General features: G+C 40.7%; 2 protein-coding genes across 5 annotated transcripts in view; one reads left to right on the top strand and one right to left on the bottom strand.

Moving 5' to 3' along the window:
- Window positions 1–22,770, bottom strand: part of gsk3ba (glycogen synthase kinase 3 beta, genome duplicate a) — a 223,119-nt gene that overhangs the window by 55,737 nt on the left and 144,612 nt on the right. For all 4 annotated transcript variants that reach the window (XM_039743696.1, XM_039743698.1, XM_039743697.1 and 1 more), the window contains exon 4: window positions 13,454–13,564. In XM_039743696.1, coding sequence (XP_039599630.1) covers window positions 13,454–13,564 — 111 coding nt within the window. The remainder of the gene's footprint in view (window positions 1–13,453; window positions 13,565–22,770) is intronic.
- Window positions 7,244–8,337, top strand: LOC120522917 (E3 SUMO-protein ligase ZBED1-like). The gene is made up of 2 exons (XM_039743700.1): window positions 7,244–7,319; window positions 7,439–8,337. The coding sequence occupies exon 2, from the start codon at window positions 7,706–7,708 to the stop codon at window positions 8,228–8,230; it is 525 nt and encodes a 174-aa protein (XP_039599634.1). The 5' UTR covers window positions 7,244–7,319; window positions 7,439–7,705; the 3' UTR covers window positions 8,231–8,337.

The raw sequence follows: 22,770 nt of genomic DNA, 5'->3' as shown, positions 1-22,770 counted from the left end.
ACCAAAAAGGCCAGGTACTGTTCAGGCTTTTAAGTATGCGTAGTGTCGCGCAAGCAGCCCAGCAAGTAAGGGAGCAATGTGAAAGTAGTCTATCTACGTTTTTTAAGAGGGATTTTTTGAGAAGCGTCCTTGTCTTCTAGGGGTGCGTTCAGCCCCCCCTACTCACAAGGAGCTGGCAGTGGACATGAGCTAACTGCTCAACGAATGTACGGCACTGACTGATCAGCTCCTGCGTTCTCGCAAATGGCACTGGGAAACGACTATAGCTGGTTATGGCAGTTTAAGGGTTAAGAGGAACAAAACGGAAAACACAAGAACACTCGGCTGAAGATGCATCACAGTCAATCAGCAGCAAGGAGAAATGAATAACGTTGTAGCGTTAGACGGTTAAAACTCACGCCGTCGAGAAGATGGTGATTTATTTATTTTTATGGTGGAGATTCCAGGGACGCACACAGCCTTGGCCCAACCTGCACGCACTCACAAACAGAGACAAAAAAAAGCAAACCGGTAATCAAACAGCAAATAAAGATTGTAATGAAAACAAATGAAATAAATGAAAACAACGATACCACCCCTGCTCCCCTTGTGATTACACATTAAATACAACAAAAAAACCACACACAGTAAATCATGGAAAAATGTTCATGAAAAACGGCAACGGATGAAATGTAATGATGAAAATAGATAGTCCAGTGATCCGCACGTTGAACGAGAATGTAAAAATAATCGTACCGCTAGTTTCTGAAATGGTGAAGACAGTTGGACGGGTTCCGGAGTGCTCCTTTCTTTGCAGGATGGCCATGAATCCACCTACAGTCCTCATCATGTACACAGGCAGACAATCCAGACGCCAACCACGAAACGATCCAGGACAAAACAAATAAGTACAGGTATCCCAACAGAAGGCAGACAGACAGGAACTTGAAACACAAATTCCGAAAACTTTTTTTTTTGCTTTTGGTCACCGGCCACCTTTTAAAGCCGTGATGAAATCCTTTGACCCCAACAGCCCCAGCACCCTCAGCAGAAGACCAATCAGAGCCACTGCAGGGATTGCTGGGAGTTGTAGTTTCAAATTATATTGGCTACTTTCACCATCCCAAGCCTCGTTTTCCTCTACAGTTGCTTCCTGTTCTCTCTACAGTACAGTATTGCTACGAAAAAAGCCATAAAAATTGCGGAAGATATTTGCGGTTTCCGCTAAATTATTAGATAGGTTCTAAGGAAAAATCTGGGAATGACTAAGGCCGCGAACTCTGCACCGTGACTTTGCAGGGTCTACTGTATATATATATATATATATATATATATATATATATATATATATATATATATATATATATATATATATATATATATAGAGAGAGAGAGAGAGAGAGAGAGACCTATTGACATAAATACATGGACAGTAAACACCACAAAACATAAAATTAAAGCTTAGCTAAACTTTTTGTCACCTATACAAAAAGACATGAATTACCTCTCTTGGCATACAAGCTGCCATGGTCAAATGTGTTATCTTGTAGAGTATAAGCAGATTCAGCTTTGTACCCTCGATAGTTATGGCCATGCAGATCTATGCGGACTGGTGCTATGCAAAGTAATCAAAGCTTGCAGAAAGCCTTCTCTACATTCCTTTCATCTACCTGAGTATCTCTTTCTTTATCCTTGACAGCTGTTGTTGCCTCTATCATGTATCAGGAAGTACAACCCTCACTTGTCTCAGGCATGGATCCTGCAGTTGATCGAAGTTCATCCCTTTCCATAGGACAACCCTAATGTTTATTAACAAAGAAATTAAATAATTAAAAAAATCTGAATTATCAAGGTGTTCATCACAAATACAGTGATTTACTTCATGAGGTAGAAGTACATACTTAACAAGAAGAGTTGCCATATATTTGAAATGTTAAAGTGTGTTCTTCAATTTCAATGTTTAAAGTCTAAATATTCTTGTCTTTAACGGATGTTTGTCATTTATCACCCTCTGATAGAGGTCAATTAAGGGCTACATTGCTAGTAAAGGATCAAAAATAAAAATTAACATCATATTTATAATTACTGATCTTGAAGTAGTCCAAATGAAGTCCCACATGCTTACAATTGAATTCCTCATTTTAAACCTTATGCGAGTGGCTCTTAAGAGGGTTAACACAACTAGTAAAGAATCAAATATCAAAAATATATTTATGATTAGCAACCGCGAAATAGAATAAAATGACACTCCACGTGCCTATGTTACTGTTTTTTTTTTTGTTTTTTTTTTGAAGTTTTGTGGAAATGAGAAACTTTGACGCAATCTGTCCCATTAGGGGGTGAACCCCTGTGGTCAGTTGCTTTGACATGCACAATTTCAAGTGTACTGGTTTGCTCTTTATCATAAGGGTGTAAAATATGGTCAAAAAATAGGGAGGTGTAAAAAAAAAAAAAAAACATCAAAAATGTTGCAAGCTGGTGTCGGCCAAATAAGTAAACAGACGAAATGGTTTTGTAACTGTTAAATTGATTTGAATGAGTGAGTGTATTGTGACGGACAGCCGGGTCCCATGCCCGGCAGGGACGCCCCTGCTGCTTCTGTTCCGGGGGAGTCGCCATGGGCAGTCCAATACCTCCCCCGGGACGCTTGGTGGCAGCCTCCTGGCGACGATGATTCCCCAACCGCCCGCAGGGCTCCATGGGAGATGGAGTCCTCCACAGCTTGGTTGGGGCCCAGCATGGCCGCTAGGGGGAGCTGCCTGCTTCCCACAGCCTGGCTGGACGAGTTTTCAGCCCCACCCGGAAGTTCAATTAGGACCAGGTGGTTAATCACCTGGAATGCTTCCGGGTGGGCTATAAACGCCCCAGCCACCACCACTCAGAGAGCCAGGGTTGGGAGGGGAAGACGTGTCACACAGCTGAAGAAAAATAAAAGCCTGTGTGTTTTGTACACGCTTGCCTCTGCGTGGTCTGTGCGGGTCGGGCGCTATATAGCGCCTTTACATCTGGCGAGTCGGCAGGATTCCGGCCGCCCATTTGGACCGGGACCTGCATAAAATTGTGTGTAACGCCCGGCACAACACCTGGGGCACGTAGCTCAGCGCAGGAGCGCACACCGCACCGCAGTGCCGAGCGCCTCCGAGGCAGAGAGGCGTGCTCTATTGTGAGTACAGCGCTGAGAGCGCCTTTGACTGCAGCAGGGCACGCCCCGACGAGCGCGCCACCGAGGCCGGCGCGAGGCACGCGCCTGCACGACTTGCCGGCGGACACGCCGCACAGCGCTGAGAGAGCGCTCGCAGCTGCAAGCAAGCCAGCCAGCGCAGCACAGCACAGCACAGCGCAACTGAGGCCGCAAAAAACCACCTACAGGCACCGCGCCATGGGGAAAAAGAAAGCCGGGCGGACACAGAAGCCAGCCTCCAGACGCCGGCATGCCGGCCCGCTCCACGGGTCACAACCGGAGGTAGGTGACGGGCTCAAGAGGGAAGGGCCACGGGAAGGGTTTTCCGCGTTTGCGTCAGCCTACCTCCTGGACCCCGAGGGACGAACCACCTGTTGGTGGGCAGATGGCCTCTGTTCGTGGCGTGACGGCGCAGAGAGCGACGGGGAGAGCGAGGCTGGGCTGTGTCTTCCTTTGGGCGGCCAGTCAGCCGGAGGAGGAGAACCCGAGGAGTTTCCCGATGCGGTGACTCAGCTAGAGGAGCAGGAGCTCCTCTCCAAACAGGTAAAGGGGAGTGTGTCAGCCGCCCGCTGAGGACAGTTCGCAGGCGGGGGTGACGGACCTTCTCCCCGAGCCTCTCGGACTCCCAAACGGACCTGCGGAGGGTCCGCAGGGTCTTGTTGGCTCGCGGTCGGTGGGAGGAAACAAGGGGACTTCAAGTCCAGCGCCGACCGAACGCATTAACTTTTCTTGGGCTGTAGAGGAGTTGAAACATGTTCTCCTTCCTCTGCAGTCCTTAGTTAAGGTTTTTCAGGTCCTGCAGGAGACGAAGGAGGACTTGGACTGGAAGATCGGCGCCCCGATGGCGGCCGTTGTTAAATGGCTGGAGAGACGGGGCGCCAACCTCCTGCCTGCAGGACACAGCGTGTCAGGTAGGTGAAGCCTGGGCCGTAGAGGAAAGGGGGCGGAGCGCAACGGCTGCGGATATGATCAGTGCTGCTTGCCAGGTCGCCCCGCCCACTACACAAGACGCCGCCGTGTGGACCGATACGGTGGCAGAGGAACGTGTGGAGAGGCAGCTGGTGGATGTTGGCTGCCAAACAACCCCGCCCCTCTGCCTGCACCGGTCTCGTCGTCTAAAGGGGTGCAGGCGGCACAGGGTCTCCCTTCTTCCCATAAGGGGACCCAGACCGCCACTGCACCCCAGAGGAAGAGGGGGACCGGGACAAGGAGGTCGGGGACTCCTGACAAGGTGCAGCGTAAGCCCGCCAGTGCGACAGTACGGGAGGGCTACACTGCGGAGGGGCTTAACACCTCACAAGCCCTCCCCGGAGTGGGCAAAGGGGCAGGAGTTTCCTGCCTGCTTCCGTTCCCGCAAGGGTCGAGCTGGAGGGGGTCGGTTGTGTTATTCCTGTGGTCACGCTGGTCATGTCTGGAGGGGTTGTCCAAGGAGGACGTCCGAGTGGCAGGGACGTCGGGGCAGCACCCCCAGACCTGTTCATTATGTTTTTACAGGGCGCAGCCATGAAGCCAAGGATGCCGACTCCCTGTCCTGGAGAGGACCGGCCCTCGCGGGGCAGGCCGATGAGCCCCACAAGCCTCATCTGAGGGTGGGGAAGTGTGACGGACAGCCGGGTCCCATGCCCGGCAGGGACGCCCCTGCTGCTTCTGTTCCGGGGGAGTCGCCATGGGCAGTCCAATACCTCCCCGGGACGCTTGGTGGCAGCCTCCCTGGCCGACGATGATTCCCCAACCGCCCGCAGGGCTCCATGGGAGATGGAGTCCTCCACAGCTTGGTTGGGGCCCAGCATGGCCGCTAGGGGGAGCTGCCTGCTTCCCACAGCCTGGCTGGACGAGTTTTCAGCCCCACCCGGAAGTTCAATTAGGACCAGGTGGTTAATCACCTGGAATGCTTCCGGGTGGGCTATAAACGGCCCCAGCCACCACCACTCAGAGAGCCAGGGTTGGGAGGAGGAGGACTACGCTTGCGCAGGAGTGGTGGAAGAGAAGGTGGAGAAGTGAGTTTTGTGCGCTTTGTGCTTGTGAGACTGTGTTTGGGCTGTGTGGCACGGGGAAGACGTGTCACACAGCTGAAGAAAAATAAAAGCCTGTGTGTTTTGTACACGTTGCCTCTGCGTGGTCTGTGCCGGGTCGGGCGCTATATAGCGCCTTTTACAGTATTAACTATCTTCACATTTGTTAGGGAAAAGAGGATTGTAGGATTTTGTGATCCTATAGACTGCCTGGAGGGTCAATTCAGTCAATAAAACAATTCACAAATACCAAGTTTCTTTGTCATTTCTATTAGTGAATATTCAATACCTAAATACTACAGTAACTGCTAGATTATATAATATTTAAAAGGAATCTTTTTACAGTGTCTAGTCATACATATTCACATGTACTGCATAGAGTACAGTATGAAGCTAAACAATTATATCTAATAGGCAATACCAACTTATAACTATCTTAATGGACAGTAAGACTTATAAAAAACAACTAATATACTAATGCACACTAACGTAAAGAATAAATCAAGCTTTTACAAAGGTTGTCCACTTCTGAGAGTGGTCTACATTTCTACTCTGGTTTAAATTATAAATGGTGCCAAACACTTTCAGCATCTCTGATGATTAGATACAAAAAGATGATCTTTTAGATGAACCAACAGGCATCTCTGAGTTACTTGCACAATATCATGCAGATATCGGACGTGGACAAATTTGTTGATACCCTTGCAGTTAATTGAAAAAGCTCTCTATGCCACTTGAAGAGTGATTCAATGAAAAGCAATTGCCCATGTATACCTGCATGCCTTTGAAATGTCACTGAGTAAAGCAAACAAGCGTCAAAAGAGAGAAAGTATTGCTTATTCTACAAAGATATTCTAAAATGGCCAGGGCATATTTGTTTGTATCCCTAGAAGGATCATAAATAATTGTATTAGAGTGATAGCCGATTTCTTTATTTAGTATCACACAAAAAAAAAAAAAAAGGCACAGAAAATGCAGCACTTGCTTGTTTGTCCAAGCCTGTTGTCTTTTTTTTTTTTGATCATATTCAATTTGGGGCACCTAATGTGTTTAGTTAATGTTTAATTTAAAAGCTTATATGATCTTCGTGGTGAAACACTGACCAGCAATTCACATGTACAAAGCAACCCAGGAACATTTATAAAGATATCTGAAATTTGCTGCAACTATTCAGTAGTCTGGCTTGCTCCATACTGCTTATTAAAAAATGCACTCAGAACTATCCCTTTGTCCTGGCTTCTTTTTTGGTTTTAAGCATTTCAAATATTGTAAGTGGAAAGTTTCAAACCTCTTCTCTCAGCTTCGTTACTACAAATGCACTAAAAGACTTGAGGCCTCCAGTCTCACGAAAGTGTGTAAAAGGAGGGCAGCTGCAGGGAGCATCTTGCCTGCTGCTAAGCCCAAACGGGATAAGCAGGTGAGACGCTAATAGAAATGATGCACCGGATTTGTTGTTGTTTTAAAGACTGCTTCCATGAGAAGATTTTAACCTCTGGTTTTTAAAGGATTGTGTTTTTTTCTATTTATTGATTTTAACCTCCACGTTCTTTTATTGGATTATTTATTTATTGAATTTTGAAACTACTGCACTATTTATTTGAACACCTGTTTTGTTGACTGTTTTAAATAAAAGCACTATTCACTTTTTGCACCGCCCCTTGCTCGAATTGTTTATTTGCCTTCACTGACTAGCTCACTCGGTTTCATTATTGACGGTGTTGGATTCAACTTGAACGGTCACCGTTCATGTGCTTCCAAATCAGATGGGAGTGTGGAGCCAGAACCCACATCGTCACATCCATAAATTGGTTAAGGAACACATGATCAAGTTAAAATATCAAAATATGTTATTAAATTACATACTTTTCCATTTGATCCAAACAGAGAACGCTCTGAAAGCTCTCACACCAGCATCTACAAAGCAGGCTGTGGAACGTGCAGTTGGAGTCTGTAAAAAGGTGGTCAGTGCCTTCTCCAACTCATGGAAGAGAAAACGTGACTTGGCCAAGGCACAAGCAGTGCTGGGCTTGCCTCCCCATCAGCTCATCACTGAAACCCCTACAAGATGGGGCTCTCGGCAGCAGATGATAGAGAGGTTCCTTGAACAGGAGAAAGCTCTTTCACAGGTCCTCCTTGCAGACAAGAAGGTGAGACATGGACATTGGACATTACACACTGATTCTTTTCATTGTGGATTCTGATTTGTTTGTAGCCTAGATTCACCTCATGATAGTAACCCATTTTCTTTGCTTGCTATCTGACTTAGGCAAGACACCTGGTGCCAAGCTGGCAAGACATGGTGGTGCTAGAGTCCTTAAACACAGCACTGGGTCCACTGTTCGAGTTTATTGATGCTTTGTCAGGGGAGAAGTATGTCAGCGTGTCTTTTCTGAAGCCGGTACTGCACCTCTTTAACAACGAAATCCTCAGCCAGCAGGATGGGGATACAGAGCTCACAAAAGCAATAAAAGTGGGCATTCTCAAGTATCTTAATTAAAAGTATGATGACCATACCACCAACAACCTTCTGGACATGGCGACACTTGTTGACCCACGGTTTAAGACAGCCTACATGAAGGAAGAGAGGGTGGAGTTCATAAAAATGAGAGCTGCAACAGAGCTGGTGAACATGGCGGCACCTGAAAGTGCACAAACAGAAGCAGCCTCCATTTCATCCCCAGCTGCTGAAGATAATCCAGAGCTTCCCTGTCCCCATCCCGCAAAGAAAACAAAGAAGAGTTTGGGTAGCTACTTCAAAAAGGCAGGTCAAGGTACCACCCACTCCCAGCCAAGCAGAGCATCCATTGAACTGGAGCTCTCCATGTATCTTCAGGCACCTGGGCCTGACTCGGAGACCGACCCTCTGGAATGGTGGAGGCAGCATGAGTTGAGTTTCCCATCAGTGGCCAGGCTCGCCAAGAAGTACTTATGCATTCCTGCTACTAGTTCTTCATCTGAAAGGGCCTTCAGTACGAGTGGGAACATCATCACATGTAAGAGGTCATGTCTTAAGCCAAACACAGTTGACCAACTTGTCTTCCTCGCACTCAACCTATAAATTTGACAGAGACATTTTTTCTACTTTTACAAAGTAGCCTTTTATGTTTGCACTTTTATTCATGGCTAATGCCTTAAACAGTGTTATGTTCAACTCTGATATTTACTTTTGATATTTTATTTTGGTTTGCAAACTTTGCACTACAAGGTTGAAAAATGTTTTGTGTTTATTTTTTATAATTGAGTGCTTTTCTGCTCAGAAACTTGAAATGGTTGTGCACTTTAATTTTTTTTTTTTAAAATAAAGTTTATTTTGATAATACTATTTAAATAACTATGATGTGGATAAAAAAAATGTGAAGGCTACTGTAGCTCTACCTCCACCACATCTGTTGTCAGTTGATACATTTATATTGCTAAACTAAAATGTATTTTTCTCATTTGTGACAGTTCAGTTAAATGTCACTTCAAAATAAAGTTGCAAAAAAAAGTATGCAATGATATTTTTGTCAAACTTTTCAGAGAATAACTGAAAACGTACTTTATTGTGGGTGGTATATCGTGATATATATCGTTATTGTGATATAAAATAATCCATATCGTGATATATGATTTTTCCATATCGCCCAGCACTAGTAAAGAGTGCAATTATGAGGCAGTGTGTGTTACATTCAAGTTGATGAGATACATACACCTCATTTTCTATGCTGACTGGATCAAAGCAGATTTTCTAGTATAGGTCATAAATACTTTAAATAAATAAATCAATCATTACCACCTGGTAAAACAAAAACTTAGCTTCAATGCCAGGTACCAGATACTGAATATCAGTAATTATTGCTATCTTCATTAGGTAGGGCTCAAACCTACAAAAAATGCAATCAAGTGTTAGTTAAGCTACACAGGGCAATGTTAAAAGCCAATTAAAATAAAAGCCAATGATTTAGCCACTGCACCTTTGTGGGGGAAATTACTTCTGATACCAACTCCAAAACAGTGTATTTGTATCCCTCATGTATTATAAATGAACTGTGTAATTATAATGATCACTACCAGTTTACTAGCCATTTTCCAGTTTAACCAAATAGACTACAAAGGGACATAAATAAAATTGTGAAGAGGATAAAATTACAGTCACATACAGATGCAATGCTAGCATTCATCTTTAAAGTTTAAAAGTAAATCCTTCAACTCTAGCTTGAAATTACCTGTAAATTAACTTGCATAATAAGATGAAGACCCTGTCCACACGTACCTGGGTATTTTTTTTTGTTAATTTATCTTTTTGCATATGTTTTGGCCTTTCGTCCACAGGCAAATTGCATATTAAGTCCATGAAAATGGAGCTTTTGAAAAACTCCTTCCAGGGTGAAGATATTTAGAAACTCCTTTTTCCCCTTTTTATATGTAGACGGGGGAAAAAACAGTTTTTGTTTGTAATGTCAGAATGTGCACTAGTATCTTCTTTGATTGATGTCAGTGTGTATGCCATTATTTGTTTTGATTACATGAGGCAATTTTATGCAGTTGCGGTCATAGCTAAAGTAGTACTGGTATTAACCTTGTTAACAGGACTTTTTACATGTTTAGATTTAAATGTTCAATTATTTTATCACTATATTGAGCAACAGAGGTGTCACAATGCACTACGGAAGTGGCTGCTAAATTGAACACTCCAATGACACAGACCATTAGTTGGTGGGACAACTTTGAGAATGAAGTGGTTGCTGCTGAAAGAATTTTCGTTTGTCAAGGACATTGCTGCTGTATTTGAGTAAGCTGATTCGATTGCACATCAAAAGGAAAGACTACTGTAATGAGATCAATAGTGAGCACTGTCAAAAAAGTTTCCTGCACACTCTATTGTTTAGCAGATAAGGGGAGATTACACAACACGGCAAACACCTTTGGGTTGCCAAGACAGGTGATTTCTAAAATAGTAAGGTAACTCTACTTGGACCCTGTGTATATACAATTACCTCTCACTGAATCCAAATTAAAAGAACTTATAGCAGGGTCTCACCGGGACTCATGAAGAAAGCAGTCATTCACACATTCCATGGATTATTTCAACAGAAAGGGGAGGTTTTCTATTAACAAACAAGCCACCTGTGATTACAAGTGTTCATTTATTGACATCATAGTGGAATGGCTGGGTAATGTTCATGACGCCCATATTTTCGAAAATTCTATCCTGAACACACATTTGGTGGGGGGTGACAATCCATTTGTTATCTATGCCTGTTTGTTGGTCTTGACAGCAAATTTTTGTGTTTCCATGTGGATGGAGTTTTGTTTTTTTTTTTCTTCTCTAATGGTGCGTGTGGATGGGTAATTTTTAAAAAAATTGGAGGAAAACTCCCATTTTAAAAAATACCCGGGTATGTTTGGACAAGGCCAAAGACATAAAAAGCCAGGTATGCAGTGAAGCAAACCGGTAAAAATGCTATCAATCCATGTGCTTTGAAATCCAGGCACAAGTGGTGTATGACAGACATCTTGAAAAGCAAAACAATAAACCAAAATTCAGGTAGTTGAAATAACAACAACAACAACACTTATTTATATAGCACATTTTCATACAAATAATGAAATAAATTAAAAATGTATAGTGCTTATAGTTAAGGATGCTCCAATCATGTTTTTTTAAGGCTAATACTTATCACGATTTCTTGTTACATAATCAACTGATTCAGATACTGATTTTTTTTTCTTTATCCCTTTAAAAAAGTTTCACACTAATCTCCTGCATAACCAGAAAAGCAAAAGTCTTATGTCTTATATTAAAGTACTAGCAAAATACCCGCGCTTCGCAGCGGTGAAGTACTGCATTCAAATTTTTATTAAGAAGAAAATTAAACCTTTTTAAACTGTGGGACAATATGCCAGTAATTATTTGTTAAGGATCTCTTTGTATACCATGTTGTCAGTTCGGCCCTCCGGTTGTAACATGACCAAGCTGTGCGCTGAGCTTACTTTTGAGCATGTAACTTACAGTTGGCCATGTGAACAGTAATCTTGTCTCAAATCTCACATCTTGGATTGCTGCTGTCATAATCGGTTTGAGTTTCATGGTTTGGTTCAATTACGACAGTATTTGCAGGATTTGTTGTGTTGAAGTGACATTTGGCATCTGTCAAGCGTTGTAAGCACACAACCGGTTTCATCGATAAAATCACATCCAGCTTTTGAGAGTTTAAACATTCATAAACATCAAAGTGTCCACTACTGAAATCGTCCCCTGTGAATCTAAGATGTTTAAGAGGCATTGGCGGTTGTCCAAAGGTGTAAAATATTTGGCCATTTCGGTACACTTGAAAGCGACAACCGAACAATTCAGCGGCAGCCATCGACTCACATGCAGAACCATAGGTGAAGGGCTTAAGCATTTCACTCTTCTAGTGCTCCTGTGTAGTATAATTATCTCCTGTGCCGTCATCAGTCCACACCTTGAACCTGTCCCAGTCATTCAATACATAAGACAGAATGTTTCTCCGGATATCAAGAGTGAGCCTGATATGGCCGTGCAATATGTAACAAAGAGAATGGAAAAGGTAGGTGGTATCTCCGGGCATGGAAACCACTCAGTAAGTGACAGTTCTTTGATCGATAGAATTTCTTGAAGATGGGCCCATAAGTAACAAAGACTGTTGAAAAGTTCAATATGGCGGCCGACAGTGGCATCATACTACCGAAATAAGTACGTACATTGGTTTCAGTTAGTGGAGGGAAGCCGCCTACCAAATTTCGAGAAGATGGGGCCATAAATAAGAAAGTTCAACATGGCAGACGTTGTTGACCGTTATGACCATTACGTGTAGAATTTCAAAATGAAACCTGCTTAACTTTTGTAAGTAAGCTGTAAGGAATGAGCCTTGCAAATTTCAGCCTTCTACCTATACGGGAAGTTGGAGAATTAGTGATGTTGGAAAATTAAATATGGCGGCTGACAGTGGCGCATACCACCAAAATAAGCACGTACATTGGTTTCGGTTAGCTAAGGAAAGCCACCTACCAAATTTCGTGAAGATGGGGCCGTAAATAAGAAAGTTCAACATGGCGGACGTTGTTGACCGTTATGACCGTTACGCGGACAATTTCGAAATGAAACCTGCTTAACTTTTTTAAGTAAGCTGTAAGGAATGGGCCTGCCAAAGTTCAGCCTTCTACCTACACGGGCATTTGGAGAATTAGTGACATTTGGAAAATTCAATATGGCGGCCGACAATGGCGTCATACCACCGAAATAAGTACGTACGTCGGTTTTGGTTAGCGAGGGAAGCCGCCTACCAAATTTCGTGAAGATGGGGCCATAAATAAGAAAGTTCAACATGGTGGACGTTGTCGACCGTTATCGACCGTTACGTGTAGAATTTCGAAATGAAACCTGCTTAACTTTGTAAGTAAGCTATAAGGAATGAGCCTGCCAAATTTCAGCCTTCTACCTACACAGGAACTTGGAGAATTAGTGATGAGTGAGTGAGTGAGTGAGTGAGGGCTTTGCCTTTTATTAGTATAGATTAACTGTTCACTTTTATTAACAAAATGAAATTATGTAGGCCTTATTGTTCAGTGACCATATAATGCTAAAATACATATTTCTTTAAATCACATACTCTAATAAAATATGTACAGAAATATTTGAGATATTGGCAATTAAACACTGCTTAAATGTAAATAAAAATACTTGCCCTTATTGGTTTTAATAATTTTAAATCATTAATTGCCCTACAGCTTTTTGCTGTTAAAATATACATTAAATATTCATTAAAGTAACTTTTCTTTCCATTTGTGTAGTTGCACAGGATGACTTTTCCAATTACTTTTCTTCAGTTTATTAATCCACTTTCTTTATCGTAAAGGCTAACATACCAATCACTGATAAAACAAGCTTCTACTCAATGCTCTTTGCTTACACTGCAGGAAGTTTGCTGCAAAAGTATGAAAAAAAGGAGAAAACAAAGATGTGCACTGGCTCAACTACCGTAGTACCTTGTACAATGGAGCACTACAACTAACACTAAATTACCATAAAGTTTAGAAAAACTGTTGCCTAAAATATTAGTTTTTGTGATCAGCCTTTTTAACAATCGTGCCTTTTTGAATGAAAACCAACCATTTGATCAGAGAATCCCTTGTTATAGTAGCTGTCCATGAAAAGCAATTTTTTTAATTTATTGTTTAACCAATTATATACTAAAGGCACAATTCACACCGTTTTCAAAAAAATAAACAAACTAGCATATAAAAAGAAAAAAAGGCATTGCAAGACAGGTAATCTTACCTTCACATATATCATGGGAAGAGTGGCTTTCGCCCTACTATAGTGTCTGGCAACTCTGTATACTGTCTCAGGTACATAGTCCAAAACAAGATTCAGGTAGACTTCGTCCTTCTGCAAAGAAATAGAAAAATGTTATGATAAAATGAAATTACAGATTATTTGTTATTCACAAAAAATTATGTAAGTTTAATGAAAAGTGAAGCCTTAGGTTTCTTAAGGTGGGAAAAATAGCTATATTGACTGTGAAATGTTTAAGGATCAATTGTTTAAGTAATGTATACTTAAACTGTTTCTCAAATTGTAAACTATAACTTTCAAAAACTCAGCTATTTTGTTATTTAAAATGCAAGTAAGAATTTTACTGTATTATGTACACTTGACAATTAGTCCCTATATACCTCTATACAATGAAGGAGGAGTTTACTTTAATCCTTCCAAAAATACAATTAAACCAAATGTTTTAAAAATAGCTAGTGTTTGAAATAAAATGTAAATAGTAACCATTAAGGAAAAACTGTGTAAATCTAGACTATGTTCACAAATTGAAAATTTGACATAAAAATGTTTACTGAATATAATGCAAGTTCAAAAGTATGATTAAAAGACAATTTAATTAATGATATCAGAAACAGAAGTGTAATTCTTTAATAATAACCAATTAAAGTATGTGTCCAAAACAAACCCCACCAATTGGTGTTCTAACAACTTCAAGTGCACTTCGAAAATTAAATCCAAAAACTTGAAATTTGAATTGAATTGAAAGCAAGATAGATTTCACTTATCATTACAATTTTAACTTAGATGAGAAAGATAGTGTTTGTAACAAAATACTTAAAGCAACATGAAAGAGAACTAAAACATTTTAACAGAGTATTTGCCTCTCATTCATTTTTGAATTTGCTATTTTTTTTCTCTGTCTTATTTTTGTTTATTGTGATTTCTTTGTCTTCATCATCTGGATAATGCATTTAATCTATCACAAATTAAACCAAGGAATAAATAAATTAAGTTTAATATTATATTTATTTGCCTTTGAGCCTTGGTTATTAAGTGAATTAACTTGTTTTTTTGTTTTGTTTTTTTTTTAATAAACACATTTCCCTTGGCTAACAATTGTGATTAAAATAACACAGCCTTAAAACTTATAGAATATATCCACATTAAAATTCAGCATGTCTCTCCGAACAGAAAAAGTTGTACTTTCATATCATTCTAACAAAAACAAAATTTAAAAAATGCAGTATTCCTTTTTCAAAGAAGTGTATCCACTTCCTTCACACACATGACCACTCCTCCTCTACATACAATGCTGCAGTTGCACTCAAATTTTGATAAATACATCAAAAATTGAGCTGAATTGGTCAACAGACATTGACATGGTCAATATTGCTCAATTCGACCAATGGTTCAGTTTCAGCTCATTCTAAAACTGCCTTCATGGCCTCTGTTATGCCGTTATGTTTTTGGTTGGTGACTCTGTCCCATTCATGAATATTAATAAATTGCTTTCTACCACTTCATGGTAACTATAAGGTAATGAAATATTACTTTTTAGATTTAGCTCAGTAAAGCTCTAAGTCTTGTTTTCCAAACAAGGCTCAGTTGGTTCCAGAAATGCAGTAAGTGTTCTTACTAACTCAAGATGGGCTTGGGCAATCCACAATTATGCACACACCTTGAGATTTAAACAGCCCTGAAAAAGACGGTCAGTAACACCCATCATAGTTAGGAAAGCACAGAAGAGTTAACGTGAGACTGATAGGATGCATAACGTATTATTGGACAGCTTGAAAAAGATGTACAGTTTTAATTATCTTAAAATAGAAAAACATATAACAGAGATGGCTGCAGTCTTTTCAGCAGCTGATCAAGTAATAGCAGTTGATAACACAAAAAAAGGAAATGCATTTGCTATAAAGTGAGCAAGAGAGGCTATAGGGTCATTCATAGCAGACACCAAAGTCAAAGTACATTACTGTTCTGAATTTGTGCATTGCATAATTAATTATTAATGGCATTATTCAAATTTAAAAAGTTTCCTCTAAATTGCCCATTTTGATTGTTAGTGTAATGGTTTGTGAACATCAAACGTCAAACAAGTAATCAATAGGTAATATGAAACATTTTGTCAGCATTTGAAAATTATTTACAAGAACATAACTTACTTCAGAATTACTAGAACAGTATATTTAGTATTGCAAAAATATACCACAGATTTAGCAACCATAAAGAAAGCTGTATCTTCTGCCACTGACGCAATGCTCCAATGTCACACCTGCTGAAGGAGTCTGCCCTCATCCGAATATCTAATTGCACAATACCACTGGTCAGTGTGATTTAAAATGACACACCTGTGCATGGACGCTCTGAACAATTTATATTTTACATATTCAGTCTGTAATTGGCTTAGTCATTATTTGCACACAAGTGCAGTCCATAGTGAATGTGATATTTGGGTAGCCTAAATAACATTATCTAGTGTCACTGATATGACTTTGGGTAAATCCATTTAACATGAATTCACTTAACACACTTCACATTTAATACACTGAATATAACCACAAAAATCTATTTGAAAATCATCATCACAAGTATCAGACCAGACCATTTTTACAATTAGTGTCATGGACAGACACCGGTGGCTCCTACAGAACCAAAGGGTATACAGAAGTGTTTAGTTTGTGAATTTTGACTAAAGACTTCTTATTGCTACTCTGAAGATCCAGCTTCAGTCCAGTAAGCTACAAGCAACTAGGAGAATGAAGCTAGATTTGGCCAGATTCCAAGATCAAGCGGTTTCTAGAGTATGTATGCAGTTTGTTTGAGGAACTTGGCAGACTTGAGTGCAACTGTCGATCCTAATGTGATGTGGGACACCTTCCATGACAAGACCCTGAAGGTTGCCGAGGGTTGCGTTGGTGTTGCTGGTGTTCCCAGGAGGAGGTCTTTCATCTCTCAGGGTACCCAGGATATTATCAAGAGGAGTCATAGCACACGGTTTGATGGTAACTCTGGTCTGTACCAGGAACTGAGAAGGATGGCTATAATGGCTCAGAGGAAATCAAAGCATTATGCACATCCAAATCTGTTCCTCAGGGAGACCCAGTCAGGGTGGGTGATGGAACAGTTCTTACAGATAACGCTGCATTTGTGATCCACTGGGCTGGCTACTTTAAGCAGCTGTTAAAAGCTGATCCTCTGGCTAGGACAATGGACATTTTTGTGGCTGATCCTCCAATTAGCTGTGAACCATCCTGTCTAACGGAGATTGCACAGATGGTGAATTAGCTGAAGGTATGGAAGGCTACAGGGATCTTTGGTTTCTGGGCTGAACTTCTCCAGGCTGGTGAAAAGGCTGACCACACGGCATTGCAAGCAATCTTTGCTTCCATTTTGGAGACGGCTGTCATGCCAACTGACTGGAAAATAGGACTTCTTGTCCCCAACTGAAAAGGGGAATGTGATTGTATGGATTGCAGCAAGTACAGGGGGATAGCACTGCTCTCGGTGCTGGGTAAGGTCCTTGTTAGGGTCATCCTCAATATGATCCAAGATCACTTGCACACCTACCAGCAACCAAACCAGTCTGGTTTTACGCCTAAAAAGTCTACCACTGACCACACCCTGGCACTGAGGGTTCTCATTGAGCTCAATTGCAAATATTGGCAGAGTTTCTTTGCAGCCATTGACAATTTCGTAAATAATGTGACTCAGTTGAACAAGTTGCACTGTGAGAAGTCTTGAGACTCTGCGGGATGCCCTCAGATACTAGATGTCATGACCGGTCTATACACTGGTACTGTGAGTGCTGTGCATAGTGGAGGCAGAACGGTTGCGTTCTTGCTACTACTCTGTTCAATGCTGCATGGACTGGGTGCTGGGCAGGATCATGTGATCCAGCAGCTGTGGAGCATCTGTTGGTGAAGAAAGACTCACTGATCTTGACTTGGCCGACAATGCTGTGATCTTCACCGAGTCAATGGAGGCTCTGATGGGGGCGGTCAAAAGACTGAGTGAGCAGTCCGGGTGTCTGGGCTTGCGAGTGACCTGAACAAAAACCATGATCGAGGCCTTTAATGATCTCTTTCGCATAGTCATCAGCAGTGTGTTTGCAGAAAGAGCGTTGTATATAGAAAAATTGGGAGAGCATGGGGCAGTGATGAGGTCACTGGAAAGGGGAATGTGGCAGTCCCAATATTTTTGCAATAGGACGTAGGTCCAAGTCTTCAGAGTTCTGGTACTTCCTGTTTTGCTTTATTGTTGCAAGACATGGATGCTATCCAGTGACTTGAGATGAAGACTTGACTCCTTTCAATACGATGTCTTTGGAGAATCCTTGGGTACTGCTGGTTTGACTTTGTGTTGAGCGAGCGGTTGTTCAGAAAGTCCCAAATGAGGCACATTACCTGCACTGTGAGGAAGTGTCAACTATGGCACTGTGGCCATGTGGCAAGATTCTCCAAGGGTGAAAGCGGCTCGCAGAATTATCATTGTTGAGGACCCAAGGGGCCGGACCAAGGCAAAGGAACACCCACCTAACAGCTAGCTGCAGCAGTAAGACTGTTATTTCCGCAAAGTGGGACTGGAACCTGTGTCTGCCTGGGGTTTGCCAACTGGGATCCAAAGTTGTTTCATAGTTTGGTGGGTGCAGCAATGTGCTGTACCAGTGCATGCTCCCTTACCAGATCTGACCTGTTGGTATTTTACTGGCATATCCTCACTTCCAATTATTTTGTAGAATAGCAACCAACATTTTCAGTTCAAAGAAGAAAGAAAAATCAAAGAAGAATTTTCTCTTGTTGCTTAATAAGCAAGAGGCTTGCTAGCTTAGAATTGTCCATTTTATGTGTAAACATGTTAGCCTTGTATTACGAAAATTTTTACAATTGTGGCTTGTAATGATGAAAAATGTATTTTCTTTATGATATACTGTATATATATTACAGATAAATATTTTCTGTAAACATTTTATTAGTTGAAAATATGTATTTTAAGGGGATCTTACTTTTTTATTGTCAGTGAACAAGAAGTCCACCAAATTTCTTTTTGCTAATTACACATGAACAGGCACAAGCAACTGTTAAAGGGTCACTAGCCCAGGGTAGAACATATAGTTGCACATAAATACCCACTCACAATGGGGTAATTGTAGTTCATAATTAAAAATATTCTACAGATTAATAGTGTTTTACTTAGCCCAGTCTATTCAGTAAGATGACCAAATTCTGCTAAAAGATTACCTGCCCATCCAAACAGCAAAGAAATACAAAATTAAAAAAACAATTGTTGGCTAATTTTGTTTTTATCCAAATTTTCTACAGAACTTAGCTGTCTTCCCCTCCAATGGCAGACCACTCATACACATGTTACAGATTGCTGGGGTCCTTACTCAGCCGGGATGCCTGGAAGGACCGCAAGGTGGCATTTATGTCCTCTGGGCCACGAGGCGGCAACCGCCCTGGATCAGGAGAGAACCACGGGAGAGGAGGAGAAAAGTTCTAACCCGTTGGGACCTGTGGCCACCGCCGGGGGCGCCCCAAGCCTCGTGGAACCCCAGAAACAGTTACTTCCACCACACCCAGCAAGATGGCGGAAGAGCCTTCCAGGGACGCCCTGAGTGCTTCCGGTGCAAAGGGCAGCACTTCTGCCACACCAGGAAGTGCTGCCGGAAGGACATCAGACACCTGGAGCACATCCGGGCGGGCAAAAAAGGGGCCGCCTTCTTACAATCGGGGAGCTTGAGTCAGAAGCAGGAGCACAACCAAGGTCCCATAAGTAGAGGAAAGGTGGCCACGGCCATTGAGAGAAGCCCAAATTAGAGGTGATTGGTGCAGAGGCACTGTGTGCTGTGTTTGGGACTGTGATTCTGTGTTTATTTGTGCTTTAATAAACGTGTGCATTTTATAAAGATGTGATTTCCGACTGGTGGTGTTTTATATATAAAAAAAAAAAGAAAGACACTTCGTCAATTGCCATTTTTTTTTAAATCCAGTTGCAATGAGACAACTGTGCTGTCACACTATGCTACCGTAACAGTGTGTTGCTTAAAAGTGTATATTCAAACAAGGGAAGTTGTGCAAAACTCAGACAAATGCAGCTAACTTAATTATGTCCAGTTTAGCTTAAAACTGTTACTTCTTAATTTATTTTTTCCTCTGCTGCCACCTGGCCTATATTTTATGATACTACATAACCTGTTAGTGTTTTCCCTATGAAGAATTTGCATTTTCATCTTATCCTTAGCATGCACTGTTGAAATCTCTTTTCTTAATCTAAAACAAATAACAGAGAGAGCAATACTATGAAAAAAAATGGCAGGCTATCTTTAGAGTAACAATTACATTAATTTAAGTTGATACACATTTTCTATTATATACAATTAACTTTTAATTTTAATACATTATTGTTTGACATGACAATTGAGAATGCCAATGTGTAACATGTTGGTCAAAAATTCAGGTAAGATTTGCACTGTACTCTGTACATGTGAACTGTAGCAGCAATAACTCTCACAACATATATTAAATATAAAAGGATCAAAGCACTAACAACTAAACTATATAAGGCCAATAAACCCTTTAAACAAAATAAATACAAGTCTAACATTAACTGTCAAAACCAAATGTAAACATTGTACATTCAAACTGTAGCAGCAATAAGGCTTACGACAAAAATATATTAAATATATAATATTAAATATAATATTTTTTAGGCTACATTCTAGTAAAATGTTAATTTGCACATCATAGTGTGGCAAATCTCCGTTAATGAGTTACAGCTGATCGCCCCATGCGTGGGACTGGACGGCGCTTAACGTGTTGATGCCGCCCAGCCCCAAGCACGGGCGATCCGCGGTAACTCGTTAACGGAGATTTGCCGTGTTAATGCAGTTGTGGCGTAAACGTAATTTTAACAAGATTAACGCTGACAGCAAACGCTGCAGGGAAAATTATGCCTTAAACAAATTCTTTTGGTAGCAAATTAATCTTCCAAGCTTTTAAAATGCTCGTTTAAATAGTACCTTTACAACTAATATCCTACATGGCCTGCCTCTCAGTTGTAAAATCTCTGCATGCTCGCTTATGTGCTTTTTGCGGAGGTGGTAGAAGAGGTTTGTCGTGTTGGAGTCTGTGGTAGCGATCGGTTTGCAGCATAATTTGCACAGTACCGTTTTCTGGTCCGTGTCAGACTCTTCAAATCCAAACCATCTCCATACTACAGAGGTAGCCCCTCGTTTAGGAACAAGGTCCTTCTGTGTGGAGCTACCTGGTGTTGCCTCGCCTTCATCAGCCATGCTAGTGTGTCTGCATCCACGCTGGCCACCAAAACAATGAAAAAAATATTGCCGTAAACAGTTTATTTTGCGACACCATGACACAAACGATAGCGTAATGTGCAGCGATAGACGTTTTCATATTGTCATCCGATATATATCGTTATATCGAACAGCCCTACATGATACTTTATGTAAAACTGAAATGAAATGTAAAAATTAGGCCAATCACCCTAGGCTTAAGTGGGCTTATTTAAAAGTATAAACACTAGGTTTTTCTTTCTTCTATGCTAGTTTACTAATGATAGTTGCTCAACAAATAAACAGTGCAACCCCATTTTTTAATCTTTAAAAAAAAATTGTGTTTTTCTGTGGCGGTTTGTAAATGTAAAAATGTCTGTTTACAGTAATGTGTGCTTTGCCAAACAACGAAAATAATTATTTCAATTATTCAGTGAACTGATAATATTGGCAAGTGTGAATAATCACTCAGCTGTACTGGCCAAAATGACTAATTTTGATGTTATAATTTTCAACTAGTGCAGAATGCAGCTGCTAGAATCCTAACTAGGAAAAGAAAATCCGAACACATTTCTCCAGTTTTAATGTCACTACACTGGTTACCTGTGTTATTCAGAATTGACTTTAAAATTCTGCTTATGGTTTATAAAGCCATAAATAATCTCGCCCCATCTTATATATCGGAATGTCTGACACATTATATTCCAAATCGTAACCTCAGATCCTCAAATGTGTGTCTCCTTAGAATTCCAAGAACAAAACTTAAAAGAAGTGGTGAGGCGGCCTTCTGCTGTTATGCACCTAAAATCTGGAATAGCCTGCCAATAGGAATTCGCCAGGCTGATGCAGTAGAGCACTTTAAAACACTGCTGAAAACACATTACTTTAACATGGCCTTTTTATAACTTCAATTTAATCTTAATTTAACTTAATCCTGATACTCTATATGTTCAATTTCCTCAAAATAACTATTCATGGTGGCTCTAAAATCGGTACTGACCCCTATTCTCTTTTCTGTTTCTTTTTCCGGTTTCTTTGTGGTGGTGGCACCTACTCAAAGCTTCATGATGCTCCAACAATGATGGACGGATTAAAAGGCAGAAGTCTACTTGACCATCATCATCATCAAGCACTTCCGTGAGAATCCTAAATCCAAAGAGGACTGTTTCATTTACGTTAGGTAGAATGCCCAGAGGGGACTGGGCGGTCTCATGGTCTGGAATCCCTACAGATTTTATTTTTTCTCCAGCCGCCTGGAGTTTTTGTTTTTTCTGTCCCCTGGCCATTGAACCTTACTCTTATTCGATGTTAATTAATGTTGATTTATTTTGTTTTATAATTGTGTCTTTCATTTTTCTATTCTTTAATATGTAAAGCACTTTGAGCTACTGTTTGTATGAAAATGTGCTATATAAATAAATGTTGTTGTTGTTGTTAATGAACATTGGCCTATAACAATATGGTTGCATATATATTCTCTAAGAATGCCTTTTAAAAGGTATACGTCTGTTGTCCTAGCACATGAAGTAATTTTCAGTAGTCAGTAACAGTGTTATTAAAAAAAATATCACATCACCTGGATAAAAAAAAATGTAATGCTTACTAAATGCATGACAGTTGTCAAAAGTTGTCAAAGTGCACAATAGTAGTCTGTGAAGCATATATATTTGATATTTGTAAAACTATACAAGAAATGTCAAAATAAAATAGTAATCACACAGCCTTTTATTACAACTGATACTGAAGCAAAATTAATAGCAAAGTCTAAGATTTATGTTTGTTTAATCCACGAAAAGTTTGTGGAACACATTACACTTAGGATTACTACTTTAATTAGAATTGCTCAATATAAGGGTAAAATATTTTAATGAAAATGAAACACTGACTACAGATGTTTAAATACGAAAATACTTAGATTTTACTGCTTTTAGCACTACAGATCGTAACCACTCAATTCAAATATGTTTCACAATAATCTAATTATGGTTGCAAACCTTTAAAGTGGGAAATGCTCAACTACTGA

This window comes from Polypterus senegalus, chromosome 2 (assembly GCF_016835505.1).
Source record: "Polypterus senegalus isolate Bchr_013 chromosome 2, ASM1683550v1, whole genome shotgun sequence".
NCBI classification, from domain to species: Eukaryota; Metazoa; Chordata; class Cladistia; order Polypteriformes; family Polypteridae; genus Polypterus; species Polypterus senegalus.
The sequence above is the reverse complement of the archived record's forward strand: the minus strand, read 5'-3'. Positions and strand labels throughout refer to the sequence as shown.